The 14,060-nt window shown below is 47.4% G+C and overlaps 1 protein-coding gene and 1 pseudogene across 1 annotated transcript in view; one reads left to right on the top strand and one right to left on the bottom strand.

Annotated features, from left to right (window-relative positions):
- Positions 1 to 14,060, top strand: part of VPS35L (VPS35 endosomal protein sorting factor like) — a 101,608-nt gene that overhangs the window by 52,045 nt on the left and 35,503 nt on the right. Inside the window, exons 22-26 of the mRNA XM_037507530.2 lie at positions 543 to 623; positions 2,574 to 2,637; positions 4,730 to 4,828; positions 6,387 to 6,464; positions 7,256 to 7,370. Of these exons, the coding sequence (XP_037363427.1) occupies positions 543 to 623; positions 2,574 to 2,637; positions 4,730 to 4,828; positions 6,387 to 6,464; positions 7,256 to 7,370 (437 nt within the window). The remainder of the gene's footprint in view (positions 1 to 542; positions 624 to 2,573; positions 2,638 to 4,729; positions 4,829 to 6,386; positions 6,465 to 7,255; positions 7,371 to 14,060) is intronic.
- On the bottom strand, positions 12,307 to 12,964 carry LOC119240272 (proteasome subunit beta type-6-like; annotated as a pseudogene).

The raw sequence follows: 14,060 nt of genomic DNA, 5'->3' as shown, positions 1-14,060 counted from the left end.
TAAAGTCACTTTAAATATTAAATATGTGGATATGGTCAAAAACATGATTTGGAAAATTGAGTTAGATGTTGCTGGAATATATGTTTTATATTCCTTGTGTTATCTTTCCAAACGGTTAATTCCATATGCTTGAACAAATATGCCTGCTTTCCTTATATTATTATAAGAGTTTGTCCTTTTATATTATTTGAAAAACCAAATTAATAATTTTACCTGCCACCTAACATAGTTGTAGACAGGTTGTGGACAGCTTCAGAAAGTTCCAGAAACGTAATTAAGTAAACAGTCTTGCCCTTTACCTGGCTTAGGAAATGTAGTTTTGCCAAGATTTTGCAGTGAAGTCAGGTTGCAATGTGTAGGAGAGTGAACTTCTTATTTAAAGAAGAATTAAGAGAGAACCAGAACATGGCCTGTGGTGGCTGGGCTGTGTTAAATGCCAACCAGATAAATTGCTGCTTCTCAACTGTGTACCATAGGGGAGTCCACACTTTCGCCACTCTCAGTGGATGTGGCTTTTATCATTACCTTTAAATGTCTCCTAGGCATCAGCAAGAGCCCACCAAGGACCCCGTCATTCTGAACGCCCTTTTGCATGTTTGCAAGACCATGCACGACTCCGTGAAGTAAGCCATGCCTTAAGACTGAACTGTAACATGGGTGGAATCTTTTTTTTTTTTTTTAATGGGTGGAATCTAAAACCATGTAATTCTGCATCACGGGGTTACTGCTTTAAGTTACCACTGGGAATAATACTGTTTTATGGGATCTATTAAGATTCTCGGTAACGAGACATTCCAGTGCAGGAGAGGAGAGAGGCTGAGAAAATGAGATGACAGATGTTTTTACAAAGAAATTGCTGTTGGAGAACAAGGCTGGTTTCATTTAATGGACTTGAACTCCACGTCTCCTGGAGATTTTTGAGAGTAACAGATACTATAATAATGATTTCCCCAACCCAGTTACACAATCTTTACATTTTCTTCTCATTATTAGCCAAATTATTTGAAATTCAAATGAAATTGCTTATATTCCTTGCATGAGGACTTTATTTGCTCAGTAGATGTGAGACTCCGACCTACCCATTAACCTTACCTTTGGGTCAGAGGCCAAATTATCACTCCTCTGTTTTCTAGTTGTTTTGTTTTGTTATATAATGTTTCCATCTGACTGTGCTTAAAGCAATTCCTGCTTATTTGTGGCTAAAATTTTAGTCCCCAAAGCGTAAGCAGCTTGATTTATTGGAAGATGTTACAAGAATTGAGAAAATTGTTTTGAAACTTAACCATCAACCAGATGAATTGTATGTTTTTTCTCTTTTCTTCCTCTGAATTTTACAATCTTTCTTTTCATGACTTCATGCTTTCACCTTCATGGTTAGTTGTAAATATTGAAATACTGAGACTTTTCATAATAAATGCAACCAATAGACTTTTGTTGGACAAAAATAGAAATAAAGGCACAAAAAGCATCCTGTAGTAAGATACTGGTTTTGGCTTATGTAAAATAGGAGGTTTATTTGTATCTTGTGGAAAGTGTGAGACCGGCAGGTGGGGAAGGGACGCTCTGCCTTAGCACATCATCCAGCGACCCAGCTTCCTTCTGGCTTGATGCTCTGAAATCCCAATGGGTGTCGTCCTTGGGGAAGGTGGCCTACCTGGACCATGCCCATTTGTAGCCTGTGGGCACTGGAGGGCAGTGGTTTTCCTTCAGGGACGCAATGTGCAATGCTCACGTGTCTGCATCACCTGCATCCACATCCCTTAGGCCAGCACTGTCATATAGCCAGACCCTCCTGCAAAGGGTGCTGGGAAATGTAGTCTTAAAGAATGCAGGGACTGTTGGTTTTTAGAGGGGAGGGCATGCAGTCTTTGCTAATACCTATTTTCATTTAGAACAAAACAACAAACAAAAAGCTTCATTCCTATTTTTTCTGGACTCATAAAATTGTTCAAAAATAAACCTGGGAAACTATTTATAGACTTTCAGATGTATCATGGAAACTCTAAGGACTTGAGATTTTCTCATTTATATTTGTGTTCAATTACTAATTAAATTGAAGCAACTGAGATGTGTGATTGCCTTTAGGATACATCCCCCAAATAAATGGATTGATAGATGGAGAGGGAATTGGATGGTAATATAATAAAGCAAATATTGTAAAATGATAATGATAGGATCTTGATGGTGGGTATGTGGGTACTCAACTATAAACTCTTCCAACTCTGCTACATATTTGAAATTTTTGAAAGTGTTGAGTTCACATTTCTCTGAAGTATACGGTATTTGCAGTTGGCCTTTGCTGTCCAAATTCCAAACAAGAGAAAGCTACCTTCTCTTAAATACATCTTAAGAACAACATCTTAGAAAGGGGTGAGAAACTCACTTAAATTGTTAATGTAGATTACGTATTTCCAGCAAAAGGCACAAATATAGACCGTTGGGAGTTTTTTAAGTCTAGAAAATGCAGAATGTTCTTCTTACCTGTTAAACATTGCTTGTTAATGTCTTTTTTTTTTTTCTTTAGAAACTCATTTATTTTCTCAATGTTAATTATGTACAATTATTGACTTTAGTGCGCTCACTCTTGAGGATGAGAAAAGAATGCTGGCATATTTGATTAATGGATTTATCAAAATGGTAAGTATTGGGGAAGAAGTTGCTGTGCGCTTGGCAATGCGATATAACTGTTTATCCTGATGCTGGTAAAAATAGTTAGCATTTGGTTCCCTGGTGCTTTCATTTTTACTGAGATGAGATGAAATTAGAAAACATCTGATATTAGCCAGCACTCTCCCGGGGGGGGGGGGGGGTGCGCGGGGGGACAGGGAGCCAAGACAAACTGGCTGAAGGGAAAAATAAAACAGGGTGGGAGGGGACTTAATTGGCTCACATGACAAAGAGTCCAGGGTGGGGCTCCTGGAAGGAGCAGCTGGGCTGGGGTCCTGGTGTTGCCTGCGTGTCCTTGGTCTCTCGTCCCTCTGGCAGGCTCTAGGCTTCCATTCCTTCCAGCTCTGCTGCCCCAGGGAAGGCCTACAGCAGAAGTCCTGGGCTTGGGTGTCTTTGGGTTGATTTGGATCATCCGCCCAAATTGCTCTTGTAAAGGGAAGGAATGCTTGACTAGCCATGCTCTGCACACATGCGCACCTGGGCCGCCAGAACGGGGAGAAGGGGGCCTTTCTGAAGCCCCTGATGTACATCTCATCAGATGATGGTGAAATGATGCTGGGGTGCAGAATGCCAAGTGTCCATTCTTGTCTGTTTTTGCTACCCACAGCTGCCTATCAACTCACCCCCAAACTCCGTGGCCTTAAATGCCAGGATTTTATTCATTCTTACATTCCTTTAAGAATGTAACCAGGCTGCTCCTGTGGCAAGGATGGGGCTGGGGGCCCAGGACAGCCTTGCTTATGTGTCTGGGGTGACTCCTTTCTTGTCCACGTGACCTCTGTTTCCACGGTTCTCTCATCATGCTGTGTCTCAGCCAAGCTCTTAGGTGGTGAGGGTCCAAATAGAAGCTGCAGGACCTCTGAAAGGCAATTTAGAAAGCGCATGGTGAGCAGGGCTGTGTCCCACCACACTGCGTCTGTCACAAGTCACAGGGCCAGCCCCCCGAGGGCAGGGGAGGCAGCCGCTGCCACCAGATGGGACGCATACAGAGGGACACTGTGGAAGCACAGCAGCGTGGGTGGGATCGCTGCCGCCCTCTTTGGAAGCCACCCACAAGGGCATCCCAGCCAGAACAACCCTGGCCCCCATCTTTGCTGCTCAGGGCTGAAACAGCAGCTGCCACCAGCATCCTCTGTTTTAATAGAAATGTCAGGACAAAAGCTGACCAAGATAGAATTAATAGATCACTTTGGAAATAATCTTGAAAATGTGACTCAATTCAATGATGGCGGTCGATTTAGCTATCCACCTGACTGTGGGCAACACGGCAGTTTTGAAGAAAATTCAGGATGAACCTTTCCCTTTCCATGTTACAAAGTGGCTTTTACCAGGTGTCTCTCCTGTGCCCTGGGTTTATGCTGATCATGTGGCACTTAACCTTCTGTGACTTGGTCTGCAAGCCACCAAATTATAATGGAAAACAAGATGTGAAACTTGATAGCTATAATGCAAGTAGCAATGTTAAGCCTCTTCTGGACAAAAACGGTTGCTGTAGCAGTAAAGTTTGTCCTGCTAACAAGCTGTTCAGAAATTTGAAGAAATAGCAAAAGAGGGGATTTTGAACAGTGGAGAAACTTCCATCTATGGCTTAGCAGCCCCTCGAGAGGTGCGAGGGTTGGAATTCCCACCAGGAAGCAGAAAGGTGTGACTCTAACTAGAGAAACCCTCTCCCTACCCAGTGGCCCCCAATAACGCAATTTATGTTCTGTGAAAAGGCCACAGCGGACTCACAGCATTCCATTATTTCCTGTCCAGTGGTTTCCTTCTAGTCTTGGGAATTCCTGTTTCCAGCTTGAGATTCTGTTTTTTACCCTTTGGTCTTTATGTTCTACTCCAATGCCCATGTCATAAAGATGAAGTGGTAATAGTTATATTTAAATGATAGCTGGATGTAAAACCTAGTTAGAGTATATTTGTGTGTGTGTATCTGTCTGTCTGTCTGTCTATGTACCCTTTACATTTCTACCTATTTGTGTTTGTGGGACTTTTGGTGACTTGTCATCATAACACCCTCCCAGCCACACAGAGATGACATTGTCAGGATCTCTCTCCTGGATTCTAGGTTTCCTTTGGCCGTGACTTTGAACAACAGCTGAGTTTCTATGTCGAGGCCAGGTCCATGTTCTGCAATCTGGAGCCTGTACTTGTACAACTGATTCACGTAAGGATTTTTATTCAGCCCTTTCTTCTCTGAGTAAATATTTATTGACCACCTATATCAGCATCAGTTTTAATCTGGCTTTCCTCTGGCCCCTTACTGCTTCTGTTGCCAGAAATGTAGAAGGTGGTTTCTCAAAGATCAAGCAAACTGACTGCTTTGCCTAAGTCTTTAGTGGTTTTATTGACCTTTTTCCCCCTCTGAATTTGCATATTCCCCTTCCTGCATGCCAACAGGAAAAAGCTAATAGAGTTGCACTGATTATTTAGTTACAGAAATACTAATCCAGAGCCCTGTGGTATGATGGAGTCCAGACTTCATGGGTCACAGCGCCTTTCTGTAACTTCAAGTTACCTGCAGGCCAAGAGGCATAAGTAACAATTCTGTTTGTTAAGAAGTCAATGTCAAAGGACTGGAGTGTTTATGCCATAGTTACACTGTAGCCCTTGGAAACAACAATGTCCGTAAATTGAGAGAAACAATTTTTTTTTTTTAATTTTAGTCTTAAATAGCTGTAATTACTGGTGAAGTGTGCATTACCTCTTGGGCACGCCCTGTATCCCACCTCGGAATCATGTTGGACACCACTACCTTTATTTCCTGTTCCAAGGTCATTTTTTTCCCCTATCGATTTTTGCACAGTACTTGTATTTTATCACAGCAGCTGCCGAAAACTCAGTTTCACAAAGATATGCCGGCACTGCAAGAAGTGTAATGTGTTCAACGTATTGTGATTCAAAGCTGTTGAATCTGTGAACTACCTCACACCAGTGCTTTGCAGTGTTCAGCCAACTGAGTGTTGCTGTATTTTCCTAAAGAAATGTAGTGTCTCTGTGAGTTTGCTCTGATGACACCGTGGGGTATCATGGTATACATTTTGGGAGCCATAGGTTCAAACTTTGCATATTTGTGGAAAGGTTTCCTAAGACTCTTTAATTGCTTCATGAAAAATCAAGGAGAGTGAGCTTGTTGGTTATCAGCCCTGCAGTATTACTATACTAAGACTTGACCATAGAGACTTCATCTGTAAGATGGGGCGGAAATAGACCCACCTTGTAGGAATTTGGGGATTAAATGAGCTAAGGAACCGCTCTTAGAACAGCAGTTAGTTTGCTGTAAGTCACACCATGGCTGCTAGTATTACTGTTCTTATGGTTATAGTGAGTATCACACAGCTACATGGTATGATCTGCTTTCAGACTGGGACGTTTCTCTTAAGTCCTCTGGATTCGTAAGCTTCATGTGTGGGATTTGTAGAAATAGAGTGAGTGAACCCTTGGCTATTCATTAAACCAGAAAATGATCATTTAGACTGCCGGTTGATAGGCATGACTAGCTCACTGAGTGCCTTTGTTCTTACCCTCTTGGAGATGTTTGCTCAAGCTGAGATTGAATCAGGTCTGATGACCCCTTCGCATTTCAGGTTCAGTGCTAACCAGTCTTCGTCTCAGTCAGTTTATTCTTACTGACTTGTATGCAGTTAATGTCCCAATCTCTATGGATGACATTAACCAGCTACCCTTTTTATTACCTTTTCTGTTTTATTTATTAATTAATCCAGAGTGTAAACCGGTTGGCAATGGAAACAAGGAAAGTAATGAAAGGAAATCATTCCAGAAAGACGGCTGCATTTGTTCGGGTATGTTCTAAAGATAAGGCTCGCGGACTTTGAACTCCAGTGAGTCATTTTGTTTGCAAGTTTCTAAATTGCTCTTCCCAGAAAAAGACACGATATGGGTGGTTTGGTATTGATTTTCCAGATTCTCTTTTCCTTGTATATCTGTGGACTAATTTTCTTAATGTTCTCAAAAGAAAGGATCAAAAGAGTCTGAGTCGTGATACATGTTACAGGGTGGTGGTGGAGAGATGGATTTGCAGTTTTGTGTGCCAGCTGAATGATCTCTCTGCTGTGCCAGTAACTACAAGGCCTGGTGCCATTTTCCCTCGTGATAAGTTCTCAACTTTGAAAAACAAAATTCAGCTTCTTGTATGCGGCTCAAAATTTTATCAAAGCAAAACATATCCCTGCTTTTAAACTAGAAATCAGACCAAAAACAGACAGTGAAAAATAAGTATCCCAGCCCTGCCCTTCCTCACCTCTTACCTTTCTCTTCAGAGGAAACCACCTCAAACTCCCCTCCTGCCTTGTTGAGCAACCACCGTATCTTGAAGTCATTGGTTTGGGTGTCATCTCTACTTCCTAGAATGCCAGATGAGGATTTATTTTCCCTATATCGCTGCTGTCCTTACTCCCCCCCACCTCCAAGAGTCACTTACAGCAGAGCAAGAGGGAAAAATTGGGGTTTAAAATGAGAAGAGGAATCATTTTAATCATTTTTACTTGAAAGCACATGGTGGGTGAGCAACACAAGTGCCAGTCTGCTGTGTGGCGTTGCCCACGTCACCTGCTTCGCTCCCCCTTTCTTCCAGGCCTGCGTCGCCTACTGCTTCATTACCATCCCCTCCCTGGTGGGCATCTTCACCCGCCTCAACCTCTACCTGCATTCCGGTCAGGTGGCCTTGGCCAACCAGTGCCTCTCCCAAGGTAAGCCCGTCTCCCTCCCCTCCCTCCCTCCCTGGCTGCTCAGGGAAGCTGACTCAGCGCTCTGTGTGTGTATGTGTGTGAGTGTGATTGTGTGTGTGAGTGTGATTGTATGTGTGAGTGTGACTGTGTCTGTGTGTGAGTGACTGCATGTTTTGTGACTGTGTGTGAGTGTGACTGTGTAGAGAAAAGAAAATTTAAAGTGATCACTAAATGGTGAGTTTTAAATCTGTTTCTTTAGTAGAAACACCTTGGACACACACATGTTTATGACCTTCCTGTGAGGAAGGGCAGGTAGCTCAGATGTCTGAGGCTCAGCGTGCTGAGAAAATTCTAGAAGTCAGGACTGCATCCTCACTCTTGCTGAGGTTATGTGTGTTTAAGCCCCAGAGACACACAAGTGGAGTCTAATCAGCAGTAAGTACCCTCCAGCTTGCTGTTGGCAGGGAGGTTCTGCTTAAGGCCCCTTTCTGCACTGAGTACAGAAGCCGTTGGGGAGAAGGGATGTGGTGAGAGGGATTTGGGGGTGATAGGGAGGCGAGATGAGGAGGGGAAAGAAGCCACAAAGGGAGCCCCAGGGGGCAGGCTGCTGCTGGGGCAGCTGAGATGCATTCCCACCTGGGGGTGGGGGCGCTGTCAGCAGCCTCAGTGTTACCGCACCCACGGGGCGAGAAGAGGGCTCTTCACCCTTGGCTCCATCTGTCCTTGACAGAGGGCTGCTTCTGCGCCATCAACACCCTGGCACTTGGCCTGCTGAGCCCAGAGTGAAAACCCTCCTGTGGAGGTAGCATGGCCACAGGGTGCCGGTCCTTGGGGAATGCCTGTCAAGGCTGGCAGGAAGGCAGGGCCCCGGCAGCTCAGCAGTTCCGGGAGCATTTGTTATGTGGTGAGCCCTTTGCAAGTACTGTCTCATTGCATCCTCCCAGCAGCCAATGGGGCCACTCCTGTGGTTGGGTCCTGGCTTCCCAGGTGAGGAAACTGAGGCAGGAGTTGCTAAGAAGTCTGCCTGGGCCACTGAGCCCCTGACCCATCTCACTCCAGACCATGACCTTTCCCCACTCCGAGAGCACAGCAGGTTTTGAACGACACTGGTTAGTTCAGCATTGTTTTGTTGGAATACTGATGAGGGAGAAGTAGATGTGGCCCAGGTCCCTGTGGGCAGCTGGCACCTTCTCCCCTGTCTGTGTGTTTCCTCTGCTCTCCTCCCACATCAGCTGCTGTGCAGGTGAGGCTCACCAGTGTCTTGGTGCCCCGTTTGAGGTGAGGCAGGTGTGGGTGAATGGCCCTGCTGTGGAAAGGCGTCCTGTCCAGGTGATACCTGGACTTTGAGCTGCAGGGATACCCCAGCCTTCCACCACTCTGAACTAGAATAAGCAGGTTGGAAAACGAGTAAGGAAGACAGGTGGTGGTTTCACATCAGCTGTGTTTTGAGTCTTTAGAAGTTTGGAGATGTTTTTGTGACCAGAAATCTGCTCTACTTACCTCTTGTCTCTGTCAGTCAGCCAAGGGTCAAATTGGTTTTGTTCTATGTCATTTTGCTTAAAGTCCCAGTTTCCAAGAACCTACTAACATGCTGTGAGGACTCACCATTTGTGCAGTGCAAACAGTCAGGAAGGTCCAGCGAATAGTTTGGGGGTTTCCGTATGCTGTGGGAATGATTGTGTCCTCCCCAGCCATCTCCCCCGACATCACAGCTGCGCCTGGGATAGCGGCTCAGCCCCGGCCCATTGGGTTGGGCGGCCTCCCCTGTCCCTTCAGGGTGGCAGCTCTGTTCTCTTCATCTGTATCTCCATCCCCTGGCACAGCTCCGGGTGTTGACGTCTTCCGACATGATCACTGTCCAAAAACCTTTTCAAACTCTGCCTGACTTTGCTCCAGACTCCTGCTACCCAGCAGCTTCCCAGAGCATTTGGAATTAAGCCAAGCACCTTGCCTGCGAGCCCACACGTGACCCCGAGCCATTTGCCCCTGTCCTCATCTCAGACCACTCTGTAGCCACACTGGCTTTTTCTGTTCTTTGAACATACCCAGCTGTCCTCCAATTGCGTTCACTGTTCCCCTTTTCTGGAGCTCTCTTTCCCCCAGGCACTTGCTGCTTTTCTTCTTCTTCTTCTTCTTTTTTAAAGATTTATTTATTTATGCATACAAGAACTGAGGTACAGTCCACAGGTGCGGGGGTGAGAGGATTCACCAGACACTGAGTGGGGAGCAGGACAGGCAGATCTACTTTAATCCACTGCTGAGGGGAGCAGCAGGCGAGACAGGAGGTCTGCTGCGCCGTGTGGGTAGCTCCTGGGTGAGGGATTGAACTCGTGCGGTGGCTGCAGATAGCTTCATCGTGCTGAGACTTAACCCCTGCACCACCGGAGAGGCCCTGTTTTCCTTAATTTTTAGCAGGCTAGAGATGAGACTCAGGCCTCTTTTCCCTGTCCACTGGGCTGCACCTCCCTGTATGCCCGCTCCCCACCAGTTTCCTCACTCTTGTCGCTGCACTTACCCTGCACTTCTTGCTGTGTGTGCTTATTGTCTGAATGCCCCCCTCTCCCCACAGGGACTGCAGGTCCCAGAAGAGCAGGTGCCTGTCCTCGTGTGTCATAAACAGGGAGCTTCTCCTAGTGCCTGCCTGGCGAGGAATGATGGGTTAGCCAGAGACCAAATCAAGCAAAAATGAACAGCTATCTCATGCACGGCTGCCAGCGCCTGCCAAAAACCCGAGGGTGTGTGACATGAAGATTAGATGGCACGTTAGGCATTTAAACCTCCTGTAAACTTGCTCGTCCTATAAAGGAGCAGAGGACCCAATGGGAATACGAATTTGGCTTTGCCAGCAGCGCTGGGAGCAGGGGGGAGCTGTAGACGCCAGAGCTCGGAGCTGCAGGGGGAGCTGTGGCAAAGCCACGTCTTGCTTCTCCCTGCTGTATAAACTCAGGACCGCGGCCTTGATGTAGGAGATCCCAGGCAGGTTTCTTAGGACCAGATGCCCTTTCATGCTGTTAAAAAAAATTCCCAAGCTCAATAAAGGCCTCTCAAAGGAGAGGGGGGAGTGGCTTTTCCCCTGTCCTGCTGCCCCGGGACGCCCTCGCCCACACAAGGGACAGCAGCGAGAGGACCGCCTGGTCCCCTCACGCCAGTCATCGACTCCCTTCAGAGTAGCGTGCGGGGCTCCTCACCTGCCTCGACCCCCACTTCAAGCTCCTGCAGTGGAGCAGGGATGTGGTGTCCGCTTCTTGTTTAATAATTGATCTGATGATTGTTACTCGGGTCTCTAAATGCTGCGGTGCTAACCTTAAAAGCCTATTACTGTTGTTCTGAAAGCCACATGCAGCAATTGCTGGCCAAAATAAATAATGCATTCAATTACTGAGAAAGAGAAGGCTAAATATAAATTAAATGAGGCTCGTGGAAATGAGTTTCTTTTGTTCGCCTCCCCAGACATCCTCTCTCTCGGCTGGTTATGAGCCCGCCACCCCTTTCCTTTCCTGGGCTCCCTCCGTCCAGCCTTGATGGTGTCTTTTTTTTTTTCTCAAAGATTAATTTTTATTTATTTGTGCATACAAGAACTGGGGTGCAGGCCAGAGGTGCGGGTCTGGGGGTGGATGAGAGGATTTACCAGAGACAGAGTGGGGAGCAGAACAGGCAGATCCACTGAAATACACTGCTGAGGGGAGCAGCGGGCGAGACTGGAGAGGTCTGCTGCGCCATGTGGGTAGCTCCCTGGCCGGGGATCGAACGCATGCTGCAGTGGCTGCGGACAGCTTCCTAGTGCTGAGACTTAACCCCTTGCACCACCAGGGAGGACCTCTTGGTGGTATCTTTGTCAGTCTGTGCCTTATCTTTTCCAGGGCTGGGTCTGGCCCCAGCCTGAACCCTTGATCAGGCGGGTGCAGGCTGCTGCTGATGGCTTTTTACCGGGGAGGTTCATCTCCGGCTTTTGGGACCTGTGGTGCAGCACAGACTGGCCGCCCAGGGAGTTGGTCCAGAGTCATGTGTTCTCCTCCTCGGTGCCCCTGTTCTCCCCCACCCTGCATTCTAGAGAAACAAAGGTCTCTGAAAGTGGTCAGGTGATGTCTGTTTATCCTTCCTTTCTGCCTCCTTATCAGATACCTTCTTGCCCTTGCTGTCAGTGGTTCTTTCTGGAAGATTATTACCAGGCCGTATCACGAGCACATTCCCTTGCCCCTTATTTCTGTTTTTTCTTATTTACAGTTTCTAATCGCAGAAAGGAGGATGTTTTATGATGGAGGTGATGTTTAAGGTGGGCTTTAAATAACGTCATGTGTTTACCAGGAGGATGTGGGAAGGAGAGAAGAAATAATGGGCCTTTCAGCTAAAGACCTGGGGGTATGCAGTGACGCAGTCTGTTTGGCCAACAGCTGGATTCAGGGCTGAGGCCCTCATTAATGGTGACTCACAAGTTTCCTAAATGCAGCCCTGATGCTACCCCTTATCAGCAAAGCCTTGGAGAAGTCAGCCCATTGTGCCTCGGTTTGCCGTCTGTAACGTGGAGATGATGCCATGAAGCCTGTCCACTGTGGATTAAATGCAATAAGGCACAGCACTCACTTTGCCCACTGGCGCACAGGACACGGTGGCTGCTCAGGAGATAGTAACTTAGCTTAACTGTCTTTAAAAAGACAAAGTGTGCTGTGTGAGTTTGGGAGCTAACTGTACCTAGGGCGGCTCTGAGGTTTCAGGGTCTGGAAGCCAGCTGGCTCCTCATAGGCAGACGTTTGAACAACATGCAGGAAGCTGGTCTTGGTTTCAAGATTAACCAGTCAAATTGCCCTCAGAATAAGCCTGCAGTACCTCCAAAGTGGAAAGACTAGAATAATTACGCGGAACAGTGATAAAAGGAATGCTTTTTTCTTCTCTTTGACAAAATGTTTATTGAACTTTGCGTAGCGACGGGTCTCTCTTGTCATATCCTAGAATCCAGGATTTACCAGTTTCCCAGTCTGGGGATGGGTCTCCCAAAGGTTCCTGCCACCCTCCTCCCGATTCTGAGTGGCTCCAAGTGGATCAGCCTCCGCTGGGGCCCGAGTCTCAGTGAATTGCAGGCGTCCTCCCTGGGGCTGCCTTCCCACCAGGCAGCACCCACATAGTCGGGAGCTCCGCCCAGTGAAGGACTGTCTTCCCATCACATCCCCCACGGGCACTGAGTACACCTGCCCCCTCCTTCTTTTGGGAGTCCCAGCCCTCAGTGATGATTCCTGCCTTTAGGTCTTCCCCGTATGGGTAACACATCTCCTTAAAGAGGCTGGCTTCCGTGTGCCAGGGAGGCTCAGCCCCCTCCCAGGGCTGTGGGAAGCGAGCTGGGAGGTGACTGCAGCTGCTACTGCCTGGCCATCTGCTGCTGAGCCTGAGCGACAGCAGAGAACACGAGCTTGACAGGGCTCAGCTTGTCAGTCCCTCACTGGTGATGCAGGACCCTGTGGGGGTTCTGGACCGGCCCCCAGAACCACACCTCCATCAAACCACGCGGCCATCACAGTGGTCCCTGTGGAGACTTCCCTGTTTTCCCAGTCAAGGGTAAAGGCCTCTGGCCCCCAGACTGGTGCTGGCCTCACTCTTCCAGCCGCTACTAAGGGTAAAGCCATAAAGTCGGCAAAGGAAGAGGCGAGCAGACGGGAGGGAACGAAAAGTAAAGTTTTAATAGGTAGCGCTCCCAGGCGGAGACTCGCTAAGGCACTCAGGGACCCGACGAGACCGCGTGCAGGACCAGGCACCGGGGGGTTTTATGGGGGGGAGCTGACGTGTCATTCTCCGCCGGGTCTTTTCCTTTTTTGGCCAGGCTTTTCGGCGGGCGCCTCCCTTCGCATGGGCCAGGTGGCTCCACCGGTTTGCTTCCCGGCCATCCCATTCCGAGAAGCCGGGCCCCTGCACTAAGGTGGCCGCCATCTTCCGCTACTCTGTAAAGAATGTGGGGTTTTTTGTTGTTGTTCTTAATGATGATGCTTTTTCCCTCCTACAGAATTCTCTCCCCCTCTTTTTAAGTTTTACTTTGCTTCATTTTTTGCACCTGCATCTTTCAAAGCTCAGCTTACAAGTCATATCTTAAGGAAAGCCAGACTTAATCCCCCAGCTCCCTCCCCCCTTAGATAACCCCCTTCAGATAGCTTATCCTGTCAGGCATCTTATCCTTACCTCCTGCATTTTTCCTCATTGTACTTATCAATGTAGTGATGAGGAATTGTCTGCTTCTATCCTCAACAAGAGGTTATCTCCATGAGGTTTTATCAATAATTAGCTGTCACATCCCGGCCCCTGGCTACCACGTGGCTGCTCAGTGAATGCTGACTGAGCCGTGACTGTGATGAAATGGTGGACAGTGTCTAGTAATACTGATAAATTAAGATGGTGCCAAGCCTTTCATAGTGTGTGGATGTAGCTACTAAGCAACCTGCTGTTTGGGAGCAGGTCCATCAGCCCTCTTAGCAATTTGTAAAATAGTTTCCTTTCATATTTAAGATTCAAGAAAACAAGTTAGGGTTGAACAGACACCGAGACATTGAATGGCGCAGTGGTGCTGGTTTGGTCTGTGAGGGGCTTGGAGCATAGAGGGAAGGCCCGACCCGCGAGCCCACTGGCTGCTGCAGGCAGTGGTGGCTGGTGGAGGCCCCTGGGGTAGTGGTGTGGACAGAAGTTTCTGTTTCCTCTGAAGGAGTAAGAAGCAAATAGTCTCTGTTGACTTAC

This window comes from Talpa occidentalis, unplaced genomic scaffold (genome assembly GCF_014898055.3).
Source record: "Talpa occidentalis isolate TD23 unplaced genomic scaffold, MPIMG_talOcc4v2.1 talOcc4.12, whole genome shotgun sequence".
Taxonomy (NCBI): Eukaryota; Metazoa; Chordata; class Mammalia; order Eulipotyphla; family Talpidae; genus Talpa; species Talpa occidentalis.
The sequence above is the reverse complement of the archived record's forward strand: the minus strand, read 5'-3'. Positions and strand labels throughout refer to the sequence as shown.